We start from the raw sequence: 24,865 nt of genomic DNA on the forward strand, positions 1-24,865 counted from the left end.
TTTTAATAATTGGTGGTGATAATGGCAACAAACACCCTGTGAGTATACAGAACTTATCATTACAACTGTTCAGATGGATAACCTTAGGATGGTGCAGTATTCCTACTAATTCCCAGTTTATGGTATTTAATGGGAAATTGCCCTATAATCATGTTAGAGATCATACTAGTTATTAAACTTTTAAAATTTCTGTTTATACAATGTTAGCTGCATAACAAGGAAACTGACAACTACCACAAAGAACAGATTTTTAAAATGTAATCAAAGACCAAGTACAGCATGCAGGTGTTATAAAAATGCTATGAAAATGGAAAGCAAAGGGAAGAAATAGCAGCAAGATGGTTTTATATAAGCATCCTAACTGTGTGCATAATTGCTTCCTAAAGTTTTATGCCGGCAATGGGGACAACTTAATAGCTGAGGATAGGCAGGTAGATCCTTTGAAGAATCCAGTCGTCTTTCTTGTTTGATGGATCTCTTAATCCCATTTTATCCAGGACAAGCGGGCTGTCAAATCTGCAGAGGGTTGAAAGTAAAAGGAAGAATGATCATAAGGATTAAGATGCACTCCGTAAGACATTAAGAAGTCAACCCCTCATCTCACCAAATCAATTTAAGCATTCACACTGTCCTTGAGCAAGACTATTAATGAGCTAAAACCTTTACAAACACATGCTTTTGAAGAAACTTAATGTAGTAAAATGGAAGACTTAAATTGTTCTCACAGTTATTTTGCCCCATCTGTTACCCTGTGTTGGAAGAAGCTATTGAGAAACATTTTGAAAAGGATTAGCTAACATAGAATGTTTTATCTTAGTGCTTAATTTGTCTCATTCTATTAGCAGCTTCTCAGTCAGGGTGCCATTTTATATATCAGTTCCTGGGATTTTCTAGTCTGTTTGTTTTCAGTGGGCTATTGGATGGGGATAATACAAATTATCTACATTATAAAGGTTTTTGTAAGGGTTGCTGAGATTAAAAATGCGAATCATTTTAAATGTAGTGCAAATATAAATATTTTAATAATGAACATAAGCTGTTTGGATATTAAAATTGGGCATATTTTACCGTGTTTCCCCGAATTTAAGACAGTGTCTTATATTAATTTTTGCTCCCAAAGATGTGCTATGTCTTATTTTCAGGGGATGTCTTATTTTTCTGTGTTCTGTTCGTTGGGCATGCTTCCAAACAAAAACTTTGCTACATCTTACTTTTGGGGGATGCCTTATATTTCGCACTTCAGCAAAACCTCTACTACGTCTTATTTTCCGGGGATGTCTTATATTCGGGGAAACAGGGTACTAACCCAAAGTTTAAACGTAGGTTCAGCAGTCCTACGAGGTGCTTCATTTCAGGTTTAAGCAGCCTAACCTGCAAAATAGCAGCTTTTGTTTTATTATTGAAATGCACAGTTAGTGTTAGCACTTTGCAAAGTCCCTTCTGAAACATTAGCATTATCGTGTCCCCCATGTTACTGAATATGACTTTAGTATCAACTTTTCCCTATTACTGTGCTGAGTACTACCTTGTACAATAGTTTAGTAGCACAGACAGGGCTGACCTGACCTGGATAGCACCTGATCTCATAAAATCTCAGAAGCTAAGCAGGGAGACTAAGCCCTGGGTAGTATTTGGATGAGAGACTTCCACAGAATAGCAGAGTCACGATACAGAGGCAGGCAGTGGCAAAGCACCTCTGAATGTCTGCTGCCTATAAAACCAGGTGAGACTTGACGGCAATACATCAATCAATAATAGACAGGACAGCAGTGGTGTGTAGTTGGAGGAAAGCTCCTTGGGCCAGAGGCAAAATTCAAACTTAGTTGAGCAGGGTGGCAAGCAACAGGCCGCTATTAATAAGCATCAATTAATAACACTGAGCATTTGGATTTCAAGGCTCTTAACATAATTTTTCTTGTAATCTTAATAGTAGCCAAGCAAGGTAGCTGAATTGTTATTCCCATAACATAGGGGAGGAGATGAAGCTGGAAGAATAGTTAGCTTAAGTCAGTGGCAGGATGTAAAATAGAGACTTCCTGTTTCAATAAAACATAAAATAACATGGAAAAAGGGGAAGTAGTACATGAAACATGGAATAGTAGAAGCAAGGGTGTAGGGATGCAAAACACTGTCCCAGGACTGAAGACAGGCTGAAGAAACCAGTACTAATTATTTTAAAACTACCCTATTGCTATGGTTTCCTCTTATGTGGGTTGTGTTATTCTTTTTTGGTAGTCTTCAGTGGCTATAAAACAGTGGTTCTCAACCTTCCTTTTTAAAAATAATTTTTATTGTATCATTTGAATATTACATTTTATATTAATGCTTTTCTTCATTCGTTTTCAAACAATACATTTTCCCCCTTTTCCCCTCCCCTCTATATTTTTTTCATAGTTTTATCAAACAAACAGGTTGTCTGCATGTTCATTCATCTATGGGCCCACTCTTTTTCTCCCCTTCTGGGAGAGTTTAACAGGGATTGTTGCGGGCATTGCTGTTATTAGTCGTTCTTAATTGCTGCATTTTAACTTAAATTATTTACAGTCTATTATGTAACTGTTATTTTATGTTGTTCACCGCCCAGAGCCCTTCGGGGGTTGGGCGGTCTATAAGACTGAGAAATAAATAAATAAAATAAATAAGTTCATTCTTTGTAATCTCTTCTCCCATTTCTCCTCATTGACTCCAGCTTCTTTCAGTTCTCAACCTTCCTAATGCCACAACCCTTTAATGCAGTTCCTCATGTTGTGGTGACCCCCCAACCCTAACATTTATCCATTTTACAGATGGAGAACGCTGATGCAGAGAGTCTTAGGCGACCCCTGTGAAAGGGACATTCGACTCCCAAAGGGGCCCCGACCCCCAGGTTGAGAACCACTGCTATAAAACAAAGAAAAGATTCAGTGTATTAATGACTAGTGGAAAACAAGATAATCTTTTGGTTAAGGAGGTTCTTCATCAGTTTAAAGCAGTGAAATATTGTATCTGGAGCAATTACAAAAAGCAAGATTTCCCAAGTCTAGTTGACAAAACTCTGATAGTTACAAAACAGTACTTTTCTAGGAAATGTCTACATGGGGATACACCAAGCAACACTGCATTTTTAAAGGGACCTCCTCAAAAACAGCCTCAAAACTATCTACCATTGTTTTGATTTCTTATTGACATTTTTAAATGTACCACCACATTAATGATCTTTCCAGGTAAATGAAAATGAGCCGTTGCTGTAGGAGGGAAAAGATTCTGCTATGTCCAGGGCGTTGATGTTGTTTATGTGACGGGTTTCATTCCCTTGTAAATCAAAGCCCACTCCGAGATAGGACTTTTTTTTTTTCAAATTAATTTTTGCCAACTTACCACTTGTGTTCCAGGGTGCATCCTGATGGCCTTTGTATCCATTTTTCAAACATTTCTGCACATAAGATTTGGGGTCCGATCCCGTAGCGAGAATATCACTGAGCAGTGCGATGTAAGCTGTGGCCAATCGGAGAGTGTCGACTTTGGAGAGACGCTTCTCATACGGGAAAGTCGGGACCCGGCCTCTAAGCGCATCGAAAGCAGAGTTGATACTGAGCATTCTCTTTCTTTCCCTCACGTTGGCCGCATATCTTTGTGTGCTGTGAGGGTGAGCAGCGACAAAGGCAAAGTCCTGATGGTCGTGCGCCAGAGTGTTATCATCAGATTGAACCAACAGGGAGCTGTCCAGTTCAGCACCCTCCTCCAGCTGTTGACTCTGCTCACCTAGGTCAGGAAGTGTTATCTCAGCATCAGGAAGGAAGGTCTGCCAAGTGATAGGTAGCCAAGAACAGTGCTTCCCTGCCAGAGGAGCATCACCAAGTTGAAAATCATCTTGCTGGCCAGTTGAATCCTTATCGACCCAAAATAGATACTCTGACATTGATTCATCTTCAAAATTTAAATACGAGGGTTCCATCATTTGTTCTGGAACAGTGTTTTGAATCCGTTGAATAAAACCAATTTGATGCACTCCTTGAAATTAGAGAAACGTTTTGGTCATCTCCCTGTAATTTTAAAGTCTTCTGAAACCCAATAGCCTTAATTTGGTATCGATCTTTAAAATTTTACTTCGAGTTGCAAAACTGGGTGACTCTTTGCCTTTAAATAGTTTCAGCCTTTATGAGTGTTTTCTTTTGTTCTATTATCTTTTGGTTACTAGAGATAATAAAAGCTGATTTTCTATTGACTTTCAGATTGAAAACCGATTGATGTCTTTACCAAGTTGGTCTGCAAGTTCATTCATTTCCCACACTGCCTTCTATTGATACTTCACACTCAACATAGGCTCGAGTAAAGAAAGAAGATTAAAGTGCCCCTTTTATCCTTTTGAAGACATTAATATAATGTTTTGCAGCTGACTTGAACAACAGAATTCACCCGGTTCTATGACGATGTCAGAAACACATGATCTTGCCTTTTCACGCAGAGGCCCACTTTGAGTCCCTGTATTTTTGTAAAATGACAACTGAAGAGGAGAAAGATGAATGCCAATCTGTTGTGTTAAAATGAAATACTAACATCTGAGGATGCTACTCTCTCATACTTATTGAAACCAATTTTGATTTATTTTGGTAGAACACAAAGAGGCTTGTGGCACCACAGGTTTACTGTGGCATGAGTTTACCAGCTGATGACAACCTTGCAAAGTCCTGCAGATGGCTGGATACATGCCACTTTTTTTTGTGGAATCAGTGTTCAGATGGCTATGTAAGCTGAGAAGTGTAAAATTTCTGATGGTGTTGAAACCATGGTGGTAGATTTTTTTCATTTAAAAGTCTCCAGAAATTCAGAAAGAAATTAAAATATATACAATAGTTTATCTGCCCTAGATTTATTTTACTGATTTATTGCCATAAAGCAGTATATGAGCCAGTGTGGTGTAGTGGTTAAGAGTAGGTGCACTCTAATCTGGAGAACTGGGTTTGACTCCCCGCTCTGCCACTTGAGCTGTGGAAGCTTATCTGGTGAACTAGATTAGCTTGCGCCTTCCAACACATGCCAGCTGGGTGACCTTGGGGTAGTCATAGAGCTCTCTCAGCCCCACCCACCTCACAGGGTGTTTGTTGTGGAGGGAAGGAACTGCTCTAGAGCCACCAACACAATCATATGAGGCTCTGGGACTCTGGTCCAATACCTGGAGAGTTTGAGGATAATTTGTGTTCTCTCAGCAGGTGGGTTTCATAGGCGGTCTGGTCCTAGCAGCTGTTCAATCAATCCCAACCAGGGTTCCGTGGTACCCTGGGGTACCGTGAGCATGACAATGCTACTGCACCCCCTCCTGCTGGAATCAAGTGGATTTGAGGGAGGGGGTTTGGGAGCCTCATGGGCTCCCTTTAAACGTTGAAAAGCAGCATTGTTTTATTTGCCTAAATTTGGCGTGGACTGGGGGAGATTTAAAGGGAGCTCTCCCTTTATCCCCCAATCCACACCAAATTTAGGCAAACAATGCGGCTGTCAATGCTGCTTTCCCTCCCCTTCCCCTGCTTGTCACTACCCCCACCTTCTTCTCCTGGTGTCCCTAATTGCCATCCCAAAATCACCATCACACCACAGCCTGAGCCCATAGCTACATGTCTGAACACAACAATCATGCATCCCACACTCTGTGGTGCCGCAGTGGTGCAAAAAAGGCAGTGGGAGGTGTGGAATGGGGTGATGCTTGCTGTTTTGCCCAGCTGGCTCTGTGGTAGAGATTTCAGTGGGAGGGGCTGTACTGGGGGTCTTGCTCAGGGTAGGGGCACCAAATTTTCTGCAGGACTGCTGGTGAGTCTCTTGAAAGGAACCAGCAAACTTTTTTGGGAGGGAAAAATGCTGAGGGCACCCAATTGAAGCGAGTGCCCAGCCATCCACAGAGCGAGTGCCCAGCCATCCAAACTTCAGCAAAGTTGACTGGTTCTTTTTAGGAGACTCGTCAGCATCCCTGTGGGAAATTTGGTGCCCCTACCCAGAACAAAAACCCCACCAGAGCCCCCAATATAATCTCCATCACAGAGCCAGCTGGGCATAACAGCAAGCCGCATTGAGGTCTATGGTGGGGAAAAAAACAATTATTTTTCCCACCATAGAACTTGCTGAAAGAGCCTGGCAGATTCTCTGCATTGAAGTGGCTCCATTTCAGCCAATGGGGAATTTCTGGGGTGCACGTTTTTCAATGTAGAGCCACCAAACTTTCAGGGTATCTTCAGGAGACTCTTGATGATACCACACTTTGGGGGGTCCATAATGTGGACCCCCTACACCAAACCTGGGGTGGCACCATCAGGAGAGTCTCCTGAAGATACCCTGAAATTGTGGTGCCGCTATCTTAATAATGCGCCCCCTACAGACTAAAAACAGAAAAAACCCTTTAAAATGCCCCCAAAATCAAACGAACCTCAAGGGTACCCTGAGATATGAAGAGCGAGGTCAAGGGTACCGCAATGTCGAAAAGGTTGGGAAATACTGCTCAGGTATCTGAACTCCAGTGGCCAGAAGCTCTAAGTCACAGGAAAGTCCTGGCAGACGGCTCGGCCCCTCCACTTCCTCCACCCCTACCTGCGTCTGAAGGGGCAAACCTACCTGTGGTCAGTTCAGGTGAGTTGAGTTTGTAACGAGTGGGCGGAATTCAGTTCTGGGGAAAGATGCCTGCTGGTCTTCACGGCAGGTGCATCCCTGAGCTTGGTGCCCTTTTGCATGTTTTTCCCCCCCATTTCCAGTATTGAGTTTGGGCGCATTGACTGGGGGAGATGGCAGAGATGGCCAAGCAAACTTCGTTTTTCAAAGAAAATAACTAGTTTGGGGGCAACTGGAAAGTCTTGATAGAGCATTTGGATAAAATAGAAGAAACCAAAAGGCCGATTAGTGGTTTTGAAGGTACTTAAGGATTGCTAAAATAAGAGTCAATAGTGAGACTATTATTAATAGCAGCTTAAAAGCATTGATGTATGTCTAATTTCCCTGGTTGAGGGCCATCCTCTGGCAACTTGAGTTGGAGCATCTGGTGTTAGGACACATCTGGCCAGTTAACCTGCAGAGAAATTTCCTGGTGGGGCACTGTCTTAGAGCACCACTTGCTTCATGGTCATTTCCATGCTCCTGCCTGGTTTCATTGTTTATTTTGTTTCTATCCTCACCTTTCTGCCAACAGGTACTCAAAGGTACTCACACAACAACCCAGTACGTGCATATTTTAAAATATATTTGAAGCAGGACATCAATCCAAGGGAGGGAAGTGAGGACAGTGGCGGAGAAAACATTGGGAGAGAGACATTTTTCTCTCTTTCTCACAACACTAGAACCAGGGGGCATCCATTGAAAATGCTGGGGGAAAGAATTAGGACTAATAAAAGGAAACATTTCTTCACGCGTGATGGGTGTTTGGAAGATGCTGCCACAGGAGGTGGTGATGGCCGCTAACCTGGATAGGGGCTTGGACAGATTTATGGAGGATAAATCAATCTACGGCTACCAATCTTGATCCTCCTTGATCTGAGATTGCAAATGCCTTAGCAGACCAGGTGCTCAGGAGCAGCAGCAGCAGAAGGCCATTGCTTTCACCTCCTGCACGTGAGCTCCCAAAGGCACCTGGTGGGCCACTGCGAGTAGCAGAGTGCTGGATGAGATGGATTCTGGTCTGATCCAGCAGGCTCTTTCTTACATTCTTATGTCTTACAATCCGACACTTTGAATACTTACAGAAAACTGCAACATGAAAAAACTGCAACATGAAAACAATTGTCCGGAGAAACTCAAGATGCAAATCAGGGCATGCTGAGGGCATGGCCTCCTTGACAGTGTGAAGGGTTTGGAGCAGGCAGGCAGCCTTGGGATAGAACAACATAAAATATATGTTCTGCTACAGCCAAAGAAGCCCTCCTTGGCATAGATGCCACTCAAGCTTGTGATCTCAGGCACAGAGGGAGGGAGGTCTCTTTGGAATGTCCACGTGGCAGGGAAATTCCCCCAAAGTCATACATGACCTTAAAGATTAACATCAGCACTTTGAAGTTGCCCTAGAACAGGGGTGGCCAACTGTAGAGAGAGTGGCTATGTTAGCTTAACCATCGCCATTTTGTATGCAGTTATTAATGTAACCGTTACTAGTGAACTTTGTAACAGTTCAACATATTACCACAGCCTTGTTGGCCCCTTTGTTGTGAGTCCAAGAAGTGGTTCTTGAAAATAATTGCCTATCTTTGGCTTCCCACCAGCTTTCCCATCCTGGTACCGAGTAACGGTCAATTGAAGGTCTTGGCCCAGCTGCACAAAGTTTTGCTAACGGTTGGAACTTCAATAAACTTTCAGCCACAACACCTGATAAGAATGAAGATTTACATCACCTGCTTTAGTTAATTGGCACCAAGTTATGATTGGCTCACTAAGATCACCTGATGCGCAATTCCCCTATATCTGCTTTTCCATATTGTAAGAGAGGCACCCCTTTTCCCTTGCTTTCCCCCTCCCTTTTCACTCCCAATATACGCAATGCTACCTCATGCTGGCTAGAGGCTGTCTATTGAAGTATGAGAACTGTTTGATCCTTTTCTTTTTGCCTGCTAAGCAATGGAGAAGTTTTACATTTTGATTTTAGTAGGTTCAGTTATTTTGTCTCTGTTTGCTCTTATTCAGCTAATTGTATGCATTATATGCCATCTGACTATCGTTTGTTGAACGATGCCGAGTTCAATAAACTTGAAGAACTTGTTTTAAAGAAACTGCCTTTTTTCTGAGTCGTGTGAAAGTTCAAAATCCAAACCCACGTTTAAGGAGAGTAGGTAACTCATCCTCTACACCAACCTATGGCGCTCCAGATGCTCATGGACTACAATTCCCATTGGCCCCTGCCAGCATTACACCTAAGTCCCTCCACCTCTATCTGTACCCACAAAGACCTATGAAGTACACAGGCCTCAGCTGGCAGTACGACACAACACACTTCGTCTTTATTAGGGCTGCTTAGTATAAAATGACACAACATGTCACAGTTCATCTTTATTAGGGCTACTTAGTAACAAGAGTCCTTTTGGACAAAGGGGTTGAGGCAAAAACAGAGTTCTACAGTACGTTAAACACTTGCATCAAAGCTTATTAAAAGCATACAGATCAATCTTGGCGAACACACTTTCTTACTGGAATGCAGCCAAACTGGTAGTTACAGTGAGGTCATCTATCTATCCATCTATCCATCTATCCATCTATCCATCTATCCATCTATCCCTCCCTCCCTCCCTCCCTCCCTCCCTCCATCCATCCATCCATCTATCTATCTATCTATCTATCTATCTATCTATCTATCTATCTATCTATCTATCTATCTATCTATCTATCTATCTATCTATCTATCTATCTATCTATCTATCTATCTATCTATCTATCTATCTATCTATCTATCTATCTATCTATCTATCTATCTATCTATCTATCTATCTATCTATCTATCTATCTAAAGAACTGCTCTACTGCTCCAAACATGAGGGGTACAGGAGCAGGCTCTTTGCTTTGTTCCCTGCAAAGTTTAATGAATGTACAGCAGCTGGGAAGGTTATATTCTTGTTAAACAACTCTTCTGCTTTGATTGTAACCTCTGTAGCCAAGTTTCTATCAGATATTCTAGAATAATTTATTCTGTACTAGCTCTCCATGCCTAGAATAATCTGACCTGCCAATGCTTGCTTTTTTATCTTTTGTGCTCAATGCCTAATAAAGGTTTTCTCTCTCTCTCTCTCTCACTCTCTCTCTCTCTCTCTCTCATTGGGCTCACTTACCGGAGTTTGATATCAGGACAGAGGCGAGAAAGAAACAACACAGAACAGCTCAACGTTATTATGGCTGTTCAGTCACAATAGCCCTTTTGGCCAAAGGTGCTGAGGCAAAAACAAACCTGTATAGCAAGTGCTTAGAGTTTTCCCCGACGCCTCCTCCAGCGAGCGGACTTCAGCCTCAAGCAGGCAGTCGGACCTTCCCCCCATGCACAAGCATTGTGTTGCAGACTGATGAGGAGTCTGTATATCACAAACCTGAGAAAACCTCTCCCTCCATCATGACTCCTCTCCGTTCCTCCCCTGGCAAAGGGGGAGGCTGCTGTGTCAGGCCTCAGACACCGACTCACGTCTGCCAGTTATGCCCCATGGACCGGACGCTCTGCAGACCCCGGGGCCTGTGATAGAAAGACACCAGTTTCAATTACCATATTATAACACCGCCAGGTAACTGCGTGCAAACACACAATTCATGTAGACAAGAACGTGCACCTCTCTCAGATGCGATTCGAAGGGGCTGGCTTTCACATCTGACCTCTTGCAAGGCCACTCCCCTGAATACATCTCTAATTGGGAACCATAAGCGAGTGGCTCACCCCCCGGAGTCACTTGGGCTCCCACAGATGTGTTGGGTGCTGTGTTTGCGACCTCATTTTACTCTATGGGGTAATCCAGCTGGCAAGCTCCGGGCCCTTTCAGGATTATGACGATCATCGTTATTCACTGACTTGACTTGCTATCCATTCCCATCAAGATGTGCTCAGGGAGAAAGAGACGTACAAAGAGCGGGAGAGAGACAGACAGACAGACATATACAGCAACATTAATATATTTGAGAGTTGCAACAGGCATTTCTCTCTCACAGCTGATGAGTCCCTGTTTCTGGGAATGCATTTCAGTCATGAAACACTTCTTCACGCAATGTGTGATTGGCGTTTGGAATATGCTGCCACAGGAGGTGGTGATGGCCACTAACCTGGATAGCTTTAAAAAGGGCTTGGACAGATTTATGGAGGAGAAGTCGATCTATGGCTACCAATCTGGATCCTCCTTGATCTGAGATTGCAAATGTCTTAGCAGACCAGGTGCTCAGGAGCAGCAGCAGCAGCAGCAGGCCATTGCTTTCACCTCCTGCATGTGAGCTCCCAAAGGCACCTGGTGGGCCATTGCGAGTAGCAGAATGCTGGACTAGATGGACTCTGGTCTGATCCAGCTGGCTTGTTCTTATGTTCTTAAGTTCTGCTGCCTTACGCTTTAGTGGCCTCTACACAACACTCAAAAGAAAAGATGGCTCTTTCACATTACCAATATTTAATGACCTTTCAGTTGGGAGCAATTACTTATAACCTATATAAAAGATAAAAAAGCAAGCATTGGCAGCCCCTCAGAATAAAGCCCACATTTTCTGGTTTAAAAAAATGGCTTATATTTGTTTTCAGCCAAAATAGCATTATTTTTGTCAGCTACAAGATACGTCCAGAAACCTCCTGGTCCTCTCAACCTTTGAGTTCCTAGCGGAGAACCCCCGTGCGACGCATCAAAAATACAGGAACACCATCACTTACCCCATTCTGTGCAGACGGGACACGGACAAAGCCAGATCTTCTTCTGTTTGCTGGGAATCTCTCTGGAATGGGTCTCAGCTGCAGAAGCCTCCTTTCCTTTTCCTCCTAAAAACACAAGGCCAAGGTGAAGGTGGCTACAGATACTCTGGAAACCTCCCCCGCCCCCCCACCACCAGCATGTCCTTCTCTGGTTCCTCTAGCACAGGGATCTGCAACCTGCGGCTCTCTCTCCAGATGTTCATGGACTATGATTCCCATCAGCCCCTGCCAGCATGGCCAATTGGTGCCACTGAACCCCCGCTCCCTCCGGCCCTGGAGAACAGGGCTGCTGCTTGGGGGGCTGGACTTGGGGACGGCACGTGCTTTTCTCCCCCAAAGGCCCCCCCACCTGTCCTGGCTCCCCTGGGACCCCCGCCCCCCCACGTCCCTCCACCAAACCAGGCCACCCTGAAGGCCGCCTTCGCACGAGACCGCAGGTGGATGTGATGGGGTGATTCCGCTAACTTCCCAAGCCTCGTTGAGCTGGCAGCCCGTTTTGACAATGGAGCCAAGAGCCCAGGGCGGGCTTCCCCAGGCACCACCTTCGCACGAGGCCACGCGTGTCGTCGGAGTCTCTTTGGCTGCTGCCCTCCGGTGGCCAAAGTCATGAGTGACAAGCACCGACCTCCCCCTCCCCTGCATTTCTCAGGTGATAATTCTCATGGTTCTAACCATTGTTATAAGGTTCTCAGACAGCTGATACTGTGCTGACACTGGCAGCAGCCGCCCCTTCCCCGGTCCCCCCAACACCACCCCCACGGCCCCTTGAGCCTGCCATGGTTAGAAGGGCTGTTGCCAGCGTTATAGCGATCGCTATATCGATCGGTATAACGATCGCTATATCGATCGGTATAACGATCGGTATAACGATTGCTATATCAGTAGCAACGGCCCTTCTAACCACGGCAGCCTCAGGGGGCCGTGGTCCGGGGGAGGGGCGCCGGGAAAGGGGTCGGGTGCTGGGCGCCCATTGGCCCACGCGCGGGGCGTGGCGCAGGAAGCCGGCCGCTGGTTGGCTGTGGCGCGCGGCGCCCTGCTCGGGGCCAGGGGGGCCGGCTGCTGGAGCTCAGAAGAGCGCGAGGTGAGCGGGGCTCCGGGCGCCCCTGCAGCGGGGCCGAGGGCAGAGGGGCTCGCGCGTGCGCGTTCGGTGGGGGAGGTGCGCGTGCCCGTGGGCTCCCGGGCAGAGCGGGAGGGAGGGAGGCCCGCGGCCGCGACGGCGCTGCGTCCTGGCCGAGCTAAACTTGAACTCTGGACCCGCCAGGGCAAGATCGCCGCCGCCGCCGCTAGGCTCGGGCTGGCGGGATCCCAGCGGCGCTGCAGCCTGGCAGGGGGAGAGCCCCCAGGAAGGCTTGCAGAACGCGAGGGAGGGGGGGCCGTGAATGGGGGCCAAGGTTGGCAGACGGGTGGTCACCGGGCAAGAGGGAGGGGTCGCCCGGCTTGCAGGAGGCGTGGGGTGAACTGGCCCCAGAGGGGGGCGGGAATGGGCCAAGGGGATGGAGGAGAACCCCTGCCAGCTGTGTGCAAGGGGGCAGCCAGACATCTGGCTTGGTGCAGCGGCTACTAGAGCGTCTGGCTAGCAAGGATCTGAGTTCAGATGCCCCACCCCACGTGGGGCTTGCAAGGGTGAGTCTGGGTCAGGCCTCCTCTCTCAGTCTAACCAGCCCCTCAGAATGAAACAGGAGTCCAGTGGCGCCCGAAAGGCTGACTGCATTTATTCCAGCATTAGCTGCTGCTGGCTTCCTGAGATGCACTGAATTAAAAAAAAAAAAGGGGGGGGGGTTAACTCTTTGGGGCCAGCCCAAAACAAGAGCTGATTGGGTCAGTCCTTAGATGTGAGACCCTCTCCGCTATCTACCGAGGTGTGCGTACAGATGAGCTGGGTGGACTTCCCCTCCGGTGCCTCTGCTGAACTGAAACTTCCTGATGGTTAGTCTCTAACAACTTTGTTTTGTTCTGCTGCTTGTCTCCAGCTGAGCCGCCTCGTAGGTTTGTTGTGAGGCTAAAAGGGGGGACGGAGCACCAGGTGTGCCTCTCCGAGCTCCTTGCAGCGAGGGTGCGCTACTCAAGGGGTGCCTGTTTGGCCCAAACAGCCAGGCTGGCATCCGGGCAATGGGGCGGAGACAGAAGACACTGGAGGCAGCCAGGACACCGAGGTCGATCAGGCTGGAAGCGCCGGTAGGGCAGGTGATGAGCAGGTGCCTGGTTCCCCTTTTCCACCGAGAGATGTCCACTTCAAGAGGACATGGGGACAACTGGGCCACTCCGGGGGCACGTGGTGGGCCCAGATGAAGCTGTTCTGGGGGGATGTGGGACAGGGAGGCCGTGCGGCCCTGCACACAGCACACCTTCCTTGGCAGACAAGTTCTCTGCCTTTCTCTTGGAGATACATCCACATCGGAATCAACATTGCAGAAGCTACACGCGTTTGTTAGCTTTTCGACTGCCTTCATCAGTGCTCCATTCCTAGTCTTCTTTCCTGAATCGCTTCTCTCCGGAGTCTCTCCTCTGCTGCGTTTGTTCTCTTTCTTATTTACAACACACGTCACCGGGGTCCCCAGTTTAAGCAACATTGAAAGTGATGCTATTTTGGGGTGGATTCTTCCCCACCCTGAAACAGCATCTCTTTCAATGTTAAAACTGGGGACCTCAGATTCTCCCTTTAAATCCATGCCGAAGGGGGTTGATTTAATAATAATAATAATAACAACAACAACAATAATAATAACAACCACCACCACCACTACCTTTATTAGGCATAGAGAGAATAAAAGAAAGAAAGAAAACAAGCATTGGCAGTGAGGGAGTGGATTTAAAAAGAGAATCTGGGGAAATTTAGGGGGTGCCTGTGGTCAGGGTGCAATGATTAAGATAGCAGCACCAAAATTTCAGAGTATCTTCAGGAGACTCTCCTGAAGAAGGAGGGTCCCTCACAGGCTCCCAACAAACATGTTAATATGCCTCCTCAATGTCAAAGAGTCACCTTTTGTCCTGGCACAGTGGTGAAGAGCAGGTGCTCTCTAACCTGGAGAACCGGGTTTGATTCCCTGCTCTGCCACCTGAGGTGTGGAGGCTTCTCTGGTGAACTAGATTAGCTTCTGTACTCCAACACATTACAGTTGGGTGACTTGGCCTTCTCACAGTTCTTTGAGGCTCTCTCAGCTCCACCCACCTCACAGTGTATGTGCTAGGCAGGTGGGAAGGGAAAGGAGATTGTCAGCCTCTTTGAGTCTCCTTACAGGAGAGAAAGGGGGGATGTAAATCCAACTCTTCTTCTAAGCTACTCCGACATCTATTCTCTTAAAAAGTGACCTATCCCTTTCAAGTCTAAACACTTCCCCTTCGCTTCTTTCCATCTCTTCCCTCTTACCCGTGGATTCAGAATGACTAACCCAGTTTGGGGGATTTGCAACATTCCTCCCTCTGACAGCTGGATTTATTTTGCAAACCTACAACTTCCTCTTTTTTTCCATTTTTGGGTGGACACGACAACACGCACTGGGATCTAACTTCAATGCAAGAGAAAGCATTGATACAATAAGAAATAAGTAATGTTCAAGACATTACTTAACATTAATATATGTTAGAGATGGAACAGGCATTTGGTGCACACAGTGGCATAGCTAGGGGAAATGGAGCCTGGGACAAAATCTGAGTTTTGCACCCCCCCCATGGGCAGCGTCCCTCCCCCACCACGACCAAACAACATTTTTTTGCACCAGGTCATCTCAAAGTCACCATCACATTACAGAACATGCCCTAACACACAAATCTGAACACACCCAGGGCTCCCTAGTTTAAACAACATTGAAAGTGATGCTATTTTTTGAAGGGGGGGAATCCACCCTGAAACAGCATCACTTTTAATATTGTTTAAACTAGAGAGCCCAGATTCTCCTTTTAAATCCACCTTAAAGAGAGACTCTGGGCTCTCTAGTTTAAACAACATTGAAAGTGAGGCTGTTTCAGGGTAGATTTCCCACCCATCTACCCCAAACATCATCATTGCCAATGTTGGTTGTTGTGGGTTTTCTGGGCTGCGTGGTTGTGGTCTGGTAGATCTTGTTCCTAATGTTTCACCTACATCTGTGGCTGGTATCTTCAGAGGTGTATCACAGAGAGAAGTCTGTTCTACACTGTGTCCAGACTTCTCTTATAACAGACTTCTCTCTGTGATACACCTCTGAAGATGCCAGCCACAGATGCAGGTGAAACGTTAGAAACAAGATCTACCAGACCACGGCCACACAGCCTGTAAAACCCACAACAACCAGTTGAATCTGGTTGTGAAAGCCTTCAACAATACTTTCAATGTTTTTTTTAATCTAGGGAGCCCAGATTCTCCCTTTAAATCCACTCCAAAGGGGGTGGATTTAAAGAGAGAACCCGGGGAAAATTTGAGGGTGCCTGTCAGGAGAGCAGTGTTTAAGCTAACATTACCAAAAATTTAGGCTATCTTTAGGAGACTATCCTGATTATAGCACCCAGGTTTAGTGAAGTTTGGTTCAGGGGGTCCAAACCTATGGACCTTCAAAAGGGTAGCCCCATCTACTATTAGCTCCCATTGGAAACAATGGGGGATGGAGCACGCCTTTTGGGGGTCCATAACTTTTAAAGTTTATACTGCGTGGTCAATCCGTTACTGGAGAGATGAGTGACGGGGTTGACAGTTACAGGAAGTGATGTGATTTTTAAGTCCTGCCTCCTAAGAACAGAGGAAAGGAAATGTTAAAGTCCTTGAAATGTTAAAGTCCTTTGGGGCTATGCTATCATCTCGCTGCTTCAAATTCCCTACAAACATCACCCACAAAACGGAAACAAGCTAGGAACTGACAGGTATTCAAAAAGGAAACTCGTTCTCAAAAACCAAAAAAAGCACATACACTTTATTTCACAGTGTCAAAGAATTACAATTGAAATGAGGTCACCTCACACTCCAATGGAAAACAAGTCCTATTGTAACTCAAATGCCGTTTTTACTTGAATATATCCACTTCCATCCACTATTAGACAGTTCAACAGTCAGAGTTGGTTTCACATATTCAATAAGACAAGTAACCGAGCACATTTCAACCCCAAAGGCCTCTTCTTCATCAGTAACTATAACACGCAGCAATCAAGCTCTTTCACATGAAGTACAATTTCTTCTGCAGCCCAGGAGGCTCACGTCTGCATCCTGCAATTCACAAAAATAGCCACAGTCAGCATTTAAGATACATCTAACCCATTCAGAAAATCTCGCCTTTATATACAAATAGGTTCATGTTCAGCGTCCAGTAGCCCAGCTCCACATTGACTGTTCCCCTTGCCCACACCTGGGAAAAGGGCACGCCTCCGCTCACCTGCTCCGCTCACCTGCTCAGGTGTCTCCGGCGGCTTGGCTACTGAGGCCGCCCAGAGGACCATGCAGGGGTCTCCCGGAGAGCAGCAACAGCAGCAACAGCGAGCCTTCCGCCGGTCCTCCTCCTCCTCCTCCTCCTGTGGAGTGAACCAAGGGGCGGACAAGATCAGCCCCATGCATGCCTCCCTATCCGGGGCCAGAACTCCCCGTCCTCCACCTCCCCCCCAGACCTCCCAGCCGAGCGCTGCTCCACTGCCAGCCCCTCGCCGCCCACCAGGGCTAGCGAGGGAGGGGGGAGGGAGGGCGGCCAGAGTCCCCCCCCCCACCGCGACGACGACAGACGAACCTCCAGCGGCAGCGGCAGCAGCACCTGCCGAAGGACCCCCCTCCTCCTTCTCCCCGCCGGCCGGCCCGTGGGATGCCCTCCCCCTCCGCCGTTTCCAAAACGGCACCGCCAGCAGCAGCCCCCTCAGCCCCACCCCCGAAGAACAGGGACGACACCCCCCACACACACACACAGATCTTCCTCTCAAGCACGCTGCTTTTCACCCCCAAACTGCCCTGGCAGGGGACCTCCCTCACGTCCTGAGCTGACCCCTTACCCGCACCCCCCCACCGCACCCTGATCCTCCATTGCCGTTACAACGATCGTTATACCGATCATTATATCAATCGTTATACCGATCGGTATAACGATCGCTATATCAATCGTTATAACGGCAATGGTGGCAGGCTCAGGGTGGCGTGGGGGTGGGTGGTGGGAAAGGGGTCTTAGCTGGGGCGAGAACGACAGACGAACCTCCAGCGGTAGCGGCAGCAGCACCTGCCGAAATGCCCCCCCTCCTCCTCCCCGCAGGCTGCTTCCGCCTCTAGGGCCCCACCAGCCAATCAAGCGTGAGGCAGAGAAGGAGGAAGGGCGCCGGCCCAATCGGCGCGCTGTGTTGGGCGAAAGGCGCGGCCATTGGGCAGGAGGCTCCGGGCAGGGTCTCCCCTCATTGGCTTGAGGGGGAGGCCAAACCCCGCCCCGTGGGATGCCCTCCCCCTCCCCTCCGCCGTTTCCAAAACGGCACCGGCGGCAGCAGGCCCTTTCCCGCTCCCCCCCTCCGACCACGCCCCCCTGACCCCTTGCCGTTATAACAACGTGAGCGTGTCATTATAACGACGTGGGGGTGTCTTTATAACGACAGGGTATGTCGTTTTAATGACACGGGGTGTCGTTATAATGGGGGGCGGGGCGGGAAAGGGTCTGCTGCCAGTGTCAGCACATCATCAGCTCTCTGAGAACGTTATGAATTAGAAGCTTGTAGTTCGCGCCTTTGGCCACCGGAGGCTTGATCAGCCATAGGGGAGGGTCAATGAATGTTAAACTCCAAACAGGTGATGTCTCCAGGAAAGGTTGAACGACAAACTTTGGGCTGAATAACATCGTTGCTACGCTGGAATACACCAGAAGAGGTGGAGCTTCAGGTATGCAGCAGGTCCTACTCGGCCATGATGGCTTTAAAGGTAAGAACTGACACCTTGAGCTGAACCCAGGAAGTGATCAGCAGCCAACAGAGCTATCTTAAGATAGCCGAAATACATCAGTAATGACTCACTCCTGACAACAAGCAAGCTGCCACTTTTCGACTAGCTGCAGTTTCTGGGTTCAGCTCAAGTCATATTCAAGGGCAGCCCCATGAAGAGGCTGTTCTAGTAGTCTAGTCTCAAGTTTACCATGGCATGGATCTATGTGGCCAAGTTTTCCAAATCCAAGAAGGGAGCTGGTTTTTGAAATGGGAAAAGCTGGAAACCCCCCCCCCTTTTCCAAGAGCAGAGAGAGACCCCCACCCCCAACTGCTCCTCCGCCTGGTCCCCTTTGCTGCTCCCCCAGCTGCTTTGTATAGTTGGTGGGGTCGGGGCAGTGCCCAGTCAGCCCCCAACAGCAGGACTTCCTTCCCAGTCTGGTCAGGTAAAGTGGCTCTGCCTGGAGTGTCCCTCTGTGATTACGTAACCTTCTCCCGTTCCTGTAAACTGATGGCCGTCTTCTCCAAGAAATATATCTGCCTGGCTGACCTGACAGGGCAGGCTACCATGGCTGCATTATTGCACTATTTTAATAAACACATGCTGACTGTTTATTGTGTTTGTGAAGATGTATTCCAGTTGTTGGTTTTCATGTGTGATTCTGCCCTCTGCTGGTGCTACTCAGTAAAGACTCCTCCTGGCACAGGTGAGCAAATGACAAAAATCGCATTAACCACACCCCTTCACCACCCCGAAAGATATTGTAGTTCACAGGCAAACTGGAATGTTCCGGGTTTGTTTAAACTGTTGCCCAGGCACAGTTTCTCTGGGTGGCCAGTAACACGTTTCTAAAAAGAGAATTGCTGGAAGACCGTCTGCACAAGCCTTGGCCAGGAAACTCTGCTTTATTGCCTTTGTTTTGGGAAATGAATTGGTAGAGGCAGAGGTAGGAACAGAGATACCCAGTCCGATCGCATTACCACTGGGGGCCCAATTTGCCAAACTAGAGAAGCACTCTCTGCAACACCACAAGCTTAGAGAGAGACTCTTGGATCAAAACAGCTAAGAGAGAAACACACCCCATAACACATGAGAATATTCTAGATCTTTGTTAAGGTTATTTTGGCTCTGTTTTAGCACCAACACCCGGTTGTCCTGCCTCATTCCCAGCCACAGAGAATCTGGTTGATCAGCCACTGAACCGTCATGCTGCTGCTTTTATTTGTCCTCTTCATTTTCATTTAATTCCTGGCAAGAAACACACCCACCCACCATGACAATACTCCACCTAACAGAGTCCCATACCCTGAAATGCTCCAAGGCATCAAACTGTCCCCATATCCACTCATGCCAGTACTATTATAGGCTCTATTAACATCGGTTGTGCCATTTTGGACTCATCCATATGATTCCGACCATCAGGTCATCAAGCCCAGTCTTGACTATTTGGACTGGCCGTGGCCCTCCAACATCCCAGATGGAAGCTGTCCCTTTCCACCTGGTCCTTTTTCTGAGCTGGAACTTCCAGGGCCTGGGCCTGTGACCTCAGATGCTCTGCCACTGAGCCACTGTCCCTTCCCACCAACTTGACGTGTGCCAACAATACTCTTCCGTCTCCACGCAGGGCAAGTCCTTCAGTCCCCTATATTTATGAAAATCCAGTCTGACAATATGATTGCAATTTTCAGAAGCCAGCTGGAGACCAATCTTTAGCGACACCCAGTGGGTTGTTGATATCACCATTCTCTAAGAAAACAATGTCCAAGGGTGGTTCCAATGTAAAACATCTGAATCGGAATTCATTAAAACAAAAAAAAAAGACCGAATTTCCAGAAGCCCGTCATACCCCTGGACAGTTCGACAATGAGACTTCGTGTTGAAAAGATTTCCTTTCTTGAAAACAGAAGCATTTAGACTCCCACTGACAGAACTAGAGTTTTCACGCCGAAGGAGCTTCCGTTATAAGAACACAAGAAAGAGACTGCTGGATCAGACCAGAGTCCATCTCGTCCATCTCTCTGCTACTTGCAGTGGCCCACTAGGTGCCTTTGGGAGCTCACGTGCAGGAGGTGAAAGCAGTGGCCTTTTGCTGCTGCTGCTCCTGAGCACCTGATCAAGGAGGATCGAGATTGGTTGCCATAGACTGACTTCTCCATAAATCTATCCAAGCCCCTTTTTAAAGCTATCCAGGTTAGTGGCCATCCCCATATCCTCGCCCCTGTTGCGCCGCCCTTTCCTCAACAACCAAGCCATCGGTGCCCGTTCCCAAGTGGGGAGCATCGTTCCCAAGGGAAGGCAGAAATATGACCTTCACTGAATCAAAGCGATCCATACTCCGCAGCACTTGGAAGCGCGAAGCAAGCAACCACATATCAAACTAATCAGCCCCGGCAGGAAAGCGCAAGTCACAAGCCGGTAAATGGAAGCATCCCCAATTTTAGGTTCCCACATCCCGGTAAGAAGAAATTACAGGATTGGGCCGGAACAAGGCCAGGTCGCGACAGAGTCTTAACAGGGACCCAAAGATTCCTTGGCCATTTCAGGTATTAATCAAGTTATTTTTATTGCCAGTTACTGCTGTCGTGAATCATCTCTACTTTAACCTGAATTTGACGTATTTGTATTATGACCTGTACTTCCTGCGTTCCATGGTTCTTTGGCCCTGCTTTTGACATCTTTTCCTTCATGGCTTCATTTGTATCTTCACTCTAGTACAGTGATTCCCAACCCACCCCTGATGCCAGCTATATGTTTAAGAAAGGGAGAGCAGCAGTGGCATAGTGGTTAAGAGCAGGTGCACTCTAATCTGGAGGAACCCGGTTTGATTCCCTGCTCTGCCACTTGAGTTGTGGAGGCTTATCAGATTAGCCCCTGTGCACTCCAACACACACCAGCTGGGTAACGGTGCTAGTCAAAGTTCTTCTGAGCTCTCTCAGCCCCACCTACCTCACAGGGTGTTTGTTGTGGGAGAGGGGAAGGGAAAGGAGATTCTCAGCCCCTTTGAGTCTCCTTACAGGAGAGAAAGGGGGGATATAAATCGTCTTTATTATTATTGTAGATTTCACAGTGGCCAGTTATTTAGCTGGTTGTTGGCCTTTCATTATAATTCGAGCCACACCCAGAGGCCTAGGAAGTGGTAATGTAACGGCATAGTATTCGTGCGGATCCCAGCAGGGCTGTATTATTATTATTATGGTAGATTTCACAGCTGCCAGATCTTTAGCTGGTTGTTGGCCTTCATTACAATTCGAGCCTCACCCAGAGGCCTAGGAAGTTGTAATGTATCGGCGTAGTATTCGTGCGGATCCCAGCAGGGCTGCCTTCTGAATTTGATAGATGTTAATTTTGTCAATTCGAAGATGTTTCAATTGCTGCCCTAGTGTTTTTGGGATGGCGCCCAGCGTGCCGATTACCACTGGGACGACCTCAGCTGGTTTGTGCCATAGACGCTGAAGCTTGATTTTCAAATCATGGTATCTAGTGACGTTCTCATGTTCTTTTTCAATGACCCTGCTGTCACCGGGGACTGCTATGTCGATGATGATGATGATGATTGGTATCGAGAAGATAAACCATGAAGATGAGTTTTCTTCAGTAAGGATATGCCATTGCTTCCATCTGCTAAGCCCAATGACAAAACAGAGGACATTCTATGATTGTTTGGCCGTTTCTGCATCTGAGAGATTATCATTGTGAATATCTGGATGGCAGGAGGCCAAACTCAACAGCATCCAAAAAAATCAGCACAAAATAGGTTGAAGTTTTAAATTACAGGTAGGTTAAACTGCAATGCAAGAGGGAAGGTGGTATGGAAAAGACCAATCCCAAGAGGTTTCAAAAGCTAAGCAGGGTCGATCCTCGGATGGAAGACCACCAAGAAAGGTTCTGGAGAGAGAGGCAACGGCAAACCATCTTGGCTTTCCTCTTGCCTTGAAAGGCCCTTACTGCGCTCACTGAAAGTCAGTTGCAACTTGATAGCACATACATAAATTACAATGAGTCCAATCTAGAACTGCAGCACTTCAAGATGCTGCCTTATGAGAAGTCCGGCAATATTGCTAGTTTCTTCTAGACTTTGGCTGATTACATTCAGCTGCTCATCAGGTTAAAACATGAAGGATGCTAACATCTGTTAATGCTCCATTTCAATTTTGTTTGGAATATAACCTTTAACAAAGTTGCAAGTTCAGAGGGCTCATGGTAGCACCTGACATGAATTGCTACCCCAAAAAAGAAATGTAAAATGATAGATTCTCTACTTTCTCTACAGGCTCTCTCAATAGTTTTCTTCCTAACTGGAAGAACATTGGTTTCAGGATTGACTTTGCCCTTTGTCCTATTCAGAAGCTTATAGGAAATTAAAAGGTCAACTATTGGATAGAGAGTTCTCTACCCTAATCACTGCAGCCAAGAAAACGTGCTCCCCCCTGTATTTTTCTCTCCCATTTGAACGGGGTCACTTGGCACACTACCTGTATTGCTTAATAAACCCTGTTCAAAGGAGAGCCATAATGCTCGCCAGGTTTAATGTTATGTCTTCTGCCTTGTTACATGGCAGATTTAATAAGCAAGAAAAGGCTAAAAGATTGTGCCCATGTAACGACGGCTCAGTTGAATCTCTGGCCCACCAATTACTTCATTGTCTCAGATTCTCGGAAATCAGATCCAAGTATGTGAATCTTACTCCTTTACATTTACCCGATCTCCCCGATTTAATTAGATTACACTACTTGTTGGACAACCCTGATCCTTCTCTCTGTATGATAGTGGCAGGCTTTCTCCTGGAAATTATTAAACGCCAGTAGATTTCCTTTGGCCTAACATGTATTTCCTGTATTCTATATGCTTTTTAATCCATTTTTTAATTATTGTTGTACTGCTGTCTATGTCAATAAAGGCTGGCTTCAAAGAATGACTTCTTTAATTTTCTTTTTGAAAAAATCTACAATAACCACAACAATTAGGGAAACTGACAGGCTGACAAGGTTGAAGAACAAAGCAAAAGTGGACCACTATCTGCTGCAGCAGAATACTGCCAGATGATGTTTCTGAATTTAACCAAAATTTGTTGAACTTGAAATGTTTTTTTTCAGGGTTACTTTTGGAACGGTCAAGACTTTTCAAAAGCAATGGACTCCTAATTTACTTCATCCTTGCTTAATTTCTTCTGTTATTTTCCATTTACTTCATTTATCTCTTGACACGTTTATGTAGGATTCACAGAACTGCTTAAATGGTAAGGGCAAGTCGTAAACAAGGTGTGAAGGTTTTGTGAAAATATGGCCTATTATGCATGGAGTGCTTACCCCGAGGCTCCTCGGTCCACAGTGGGGTTGCAGTGGGGTCTTCTCACATCTCTCCATTTGCATGCAAGGGGTACCTTTCGTTGCCTAAAAGGCTTGCCTAAAAGTCCTCCTGCCCCCATATGGTTGGAGACCTCCTCAACAAGGCGCACACAAATATGCACATACACACACAGGGAACAAACCTGGCCGGAGAAAGTGGAGAGGCATTTGCTTGTGATCAACGTTTCTCTTTGGTGTTCTCTTTCCCCCCTCACCCTTTCTAAAAACAAAAACTGGATGTGGCTTGGCCATAAAGCAACCCCGTCCAGGTTTGCACATTCCAGTGGGATTCCCATCCCCCTCCTTCAAAAAAAAACTTGCCTGAAGTAGGCGAAGAGAAATCAGGCAGAGGCTGGGTGAGTGTGGCCAAGGAGGGTGGGAAAGGCAAGTGGTTGGAACGTGTGAACCAAGAAGAAAGGAAGAAAGTGTGTGTGTATGTGGGGGGGAGGAGGTGAGATGAAAGTCTCAGATGACCCAAGTAAGAGCTGGCCAGATCTGACGGGGACCCCGTCTTCCTGGCTCAACCCTCTTCTCTCCAAAGCCTGCCAAGTTGGGAGGCAGAGGGCGACCCGATCGGCCACTCCAAGGCTCAGCTTCCCATATCTGATTCTGGCCACCACGATGGAGGGAGTTCCCTTGATCAAGCTCCTTCCACAGCCAACCCCCCAAATGTAACTCACAAGGTTGCTGCTGTTGTTTTTGTAAACCCTTTAATTTTAATATTGATATTCTTCCATAGCAGTATTGTGAGGGCTCATTATTTTTAATTTTTTTAAGCTGACTGTCTTTTCCAATGTCTGCAAGAAGTGGCGGGTGGATACTAGAAGGAGAACCCCCCCCCCCAAAAAAAAACACACACAACAACTTTGGGGTTTCCCTGCTCTCAGGAACAGTGGGGCTTCTGGAACCTACCATGCTGCAGGCCTGAAGATGTCTGCAATCAAAATGCTGGCCCAAAGGAGACATACTGTAAGGTTGTGGTGTGTGCGTATAGTCCGACCTTGGAAAGGTTCCCGCCGGAGGCTTTTGGCTTAACGCCCGGGAAGGGGAATTTCGCTGTTATGGTTATCTTTCACTTGCTTGCTTGGTGTGAAACTCTGTGTGAAATCCTGCCTTGTTTATACTCTTTTGGCGGGAGCCTGTCCGTTGCCCTGTATAAGCGTTTGATCGAGATCTGGGTTTCAGTTCTTGCATTGCCTATCTCTGACTAAGAATACCAGTTCAATAAAGAACTTAACACGGTTGCTTTTGTCTGGACTTTACTGGTTTGTTACACATACCCTCAGTGGGGGGAAGAGCAACAGTGTATAACTAGTC

At 46.9% G+C, this 24,865-nt stretch overlaps 2 protein-coding genes across 2 annotated transcripts in view; both read right to left on the reverse strand.

Annotated features, from left to right (window-relative positions):
• Positions 1-16,863, reverse strand: LOC125434727. Its single transcript, XM_048500340.1, has 5 exons — positions 16,699-16,863; positions 11,321-11,425; positions 10,014-10,153; positions 3,358-3,990; positions 1-516 (listed from the first exon to the last, which is right to left on the reverse strand). Exons 3-5 carry the CDS (start codon positions 10,036-10,038, stop codon positions 479-481), a joined length of 696 nt encoding a protein of 231 aa, XP_048356297.1. The 5' UTR covers positions 10,039-10,153; positions 11,321-11,425; positions 16,699-16,863; the 3' UTR covers positions 1-478.
• Positions 16,216-24,865, reverse strand: part of ASB1 (ankyrin repeat and SOCS box containing 1) — a 19,455-nt gene continuing 10,805 nt past the window's right edge. The window contains exon 6 of the mRNA XM_048500326.1: positions 16,216-16,532. Within this exon, the coding sequence (XP_048356283.1) occupies positions 16,520-16,532 (13 nt within the window). The 3' untranslated portion in view covers positions 16,216-16,519. The remainder of the gene's footprint in view (positions 16,533-24,865) is intronic.

The sequence above is a fragment of the Sphaerodactylus townsendi genome, linkage group LG01 (assembly GCF_021028975.2).
Source record: "Sphaerodactylus townsendi isolate TG3544 linkage group LG01, MPM_Stown_v2.3, whole genome shotgun sequence".
In the NCBI taxonomy this organism is placed as follows: Eukaryota; Metazoa; Chordata; class Lepidosauria; order Squamata; family Sphaerodactylidae; genus Sphaerodactylus; species Sphaerodactylus townsendi.

Excerpts from the sequence above, each read along its gene's own strand:
- LOC125434727 (XM_048500340.1), bottom strand. The coding sequence starts at position 10,038 with ATGATGGAGGGAGAGGTTTTCTCAG. Across the intron at positions 3,991-10,013 it reads GGAGGGAGAGGTTTTCTCAG|GAGTGCATCAAATTGGTTTT; the intron begins GTTTGTGATATA and ends TCTAATTTCAAG. Across the intron at positions 517-3,357 it reads TGCACCCTGGAACACAAGTG|ATTTGACAGCCCGCTTGTCC; the intron begins GTAAGTTGGCAA and ends AACCCTCTGCAG.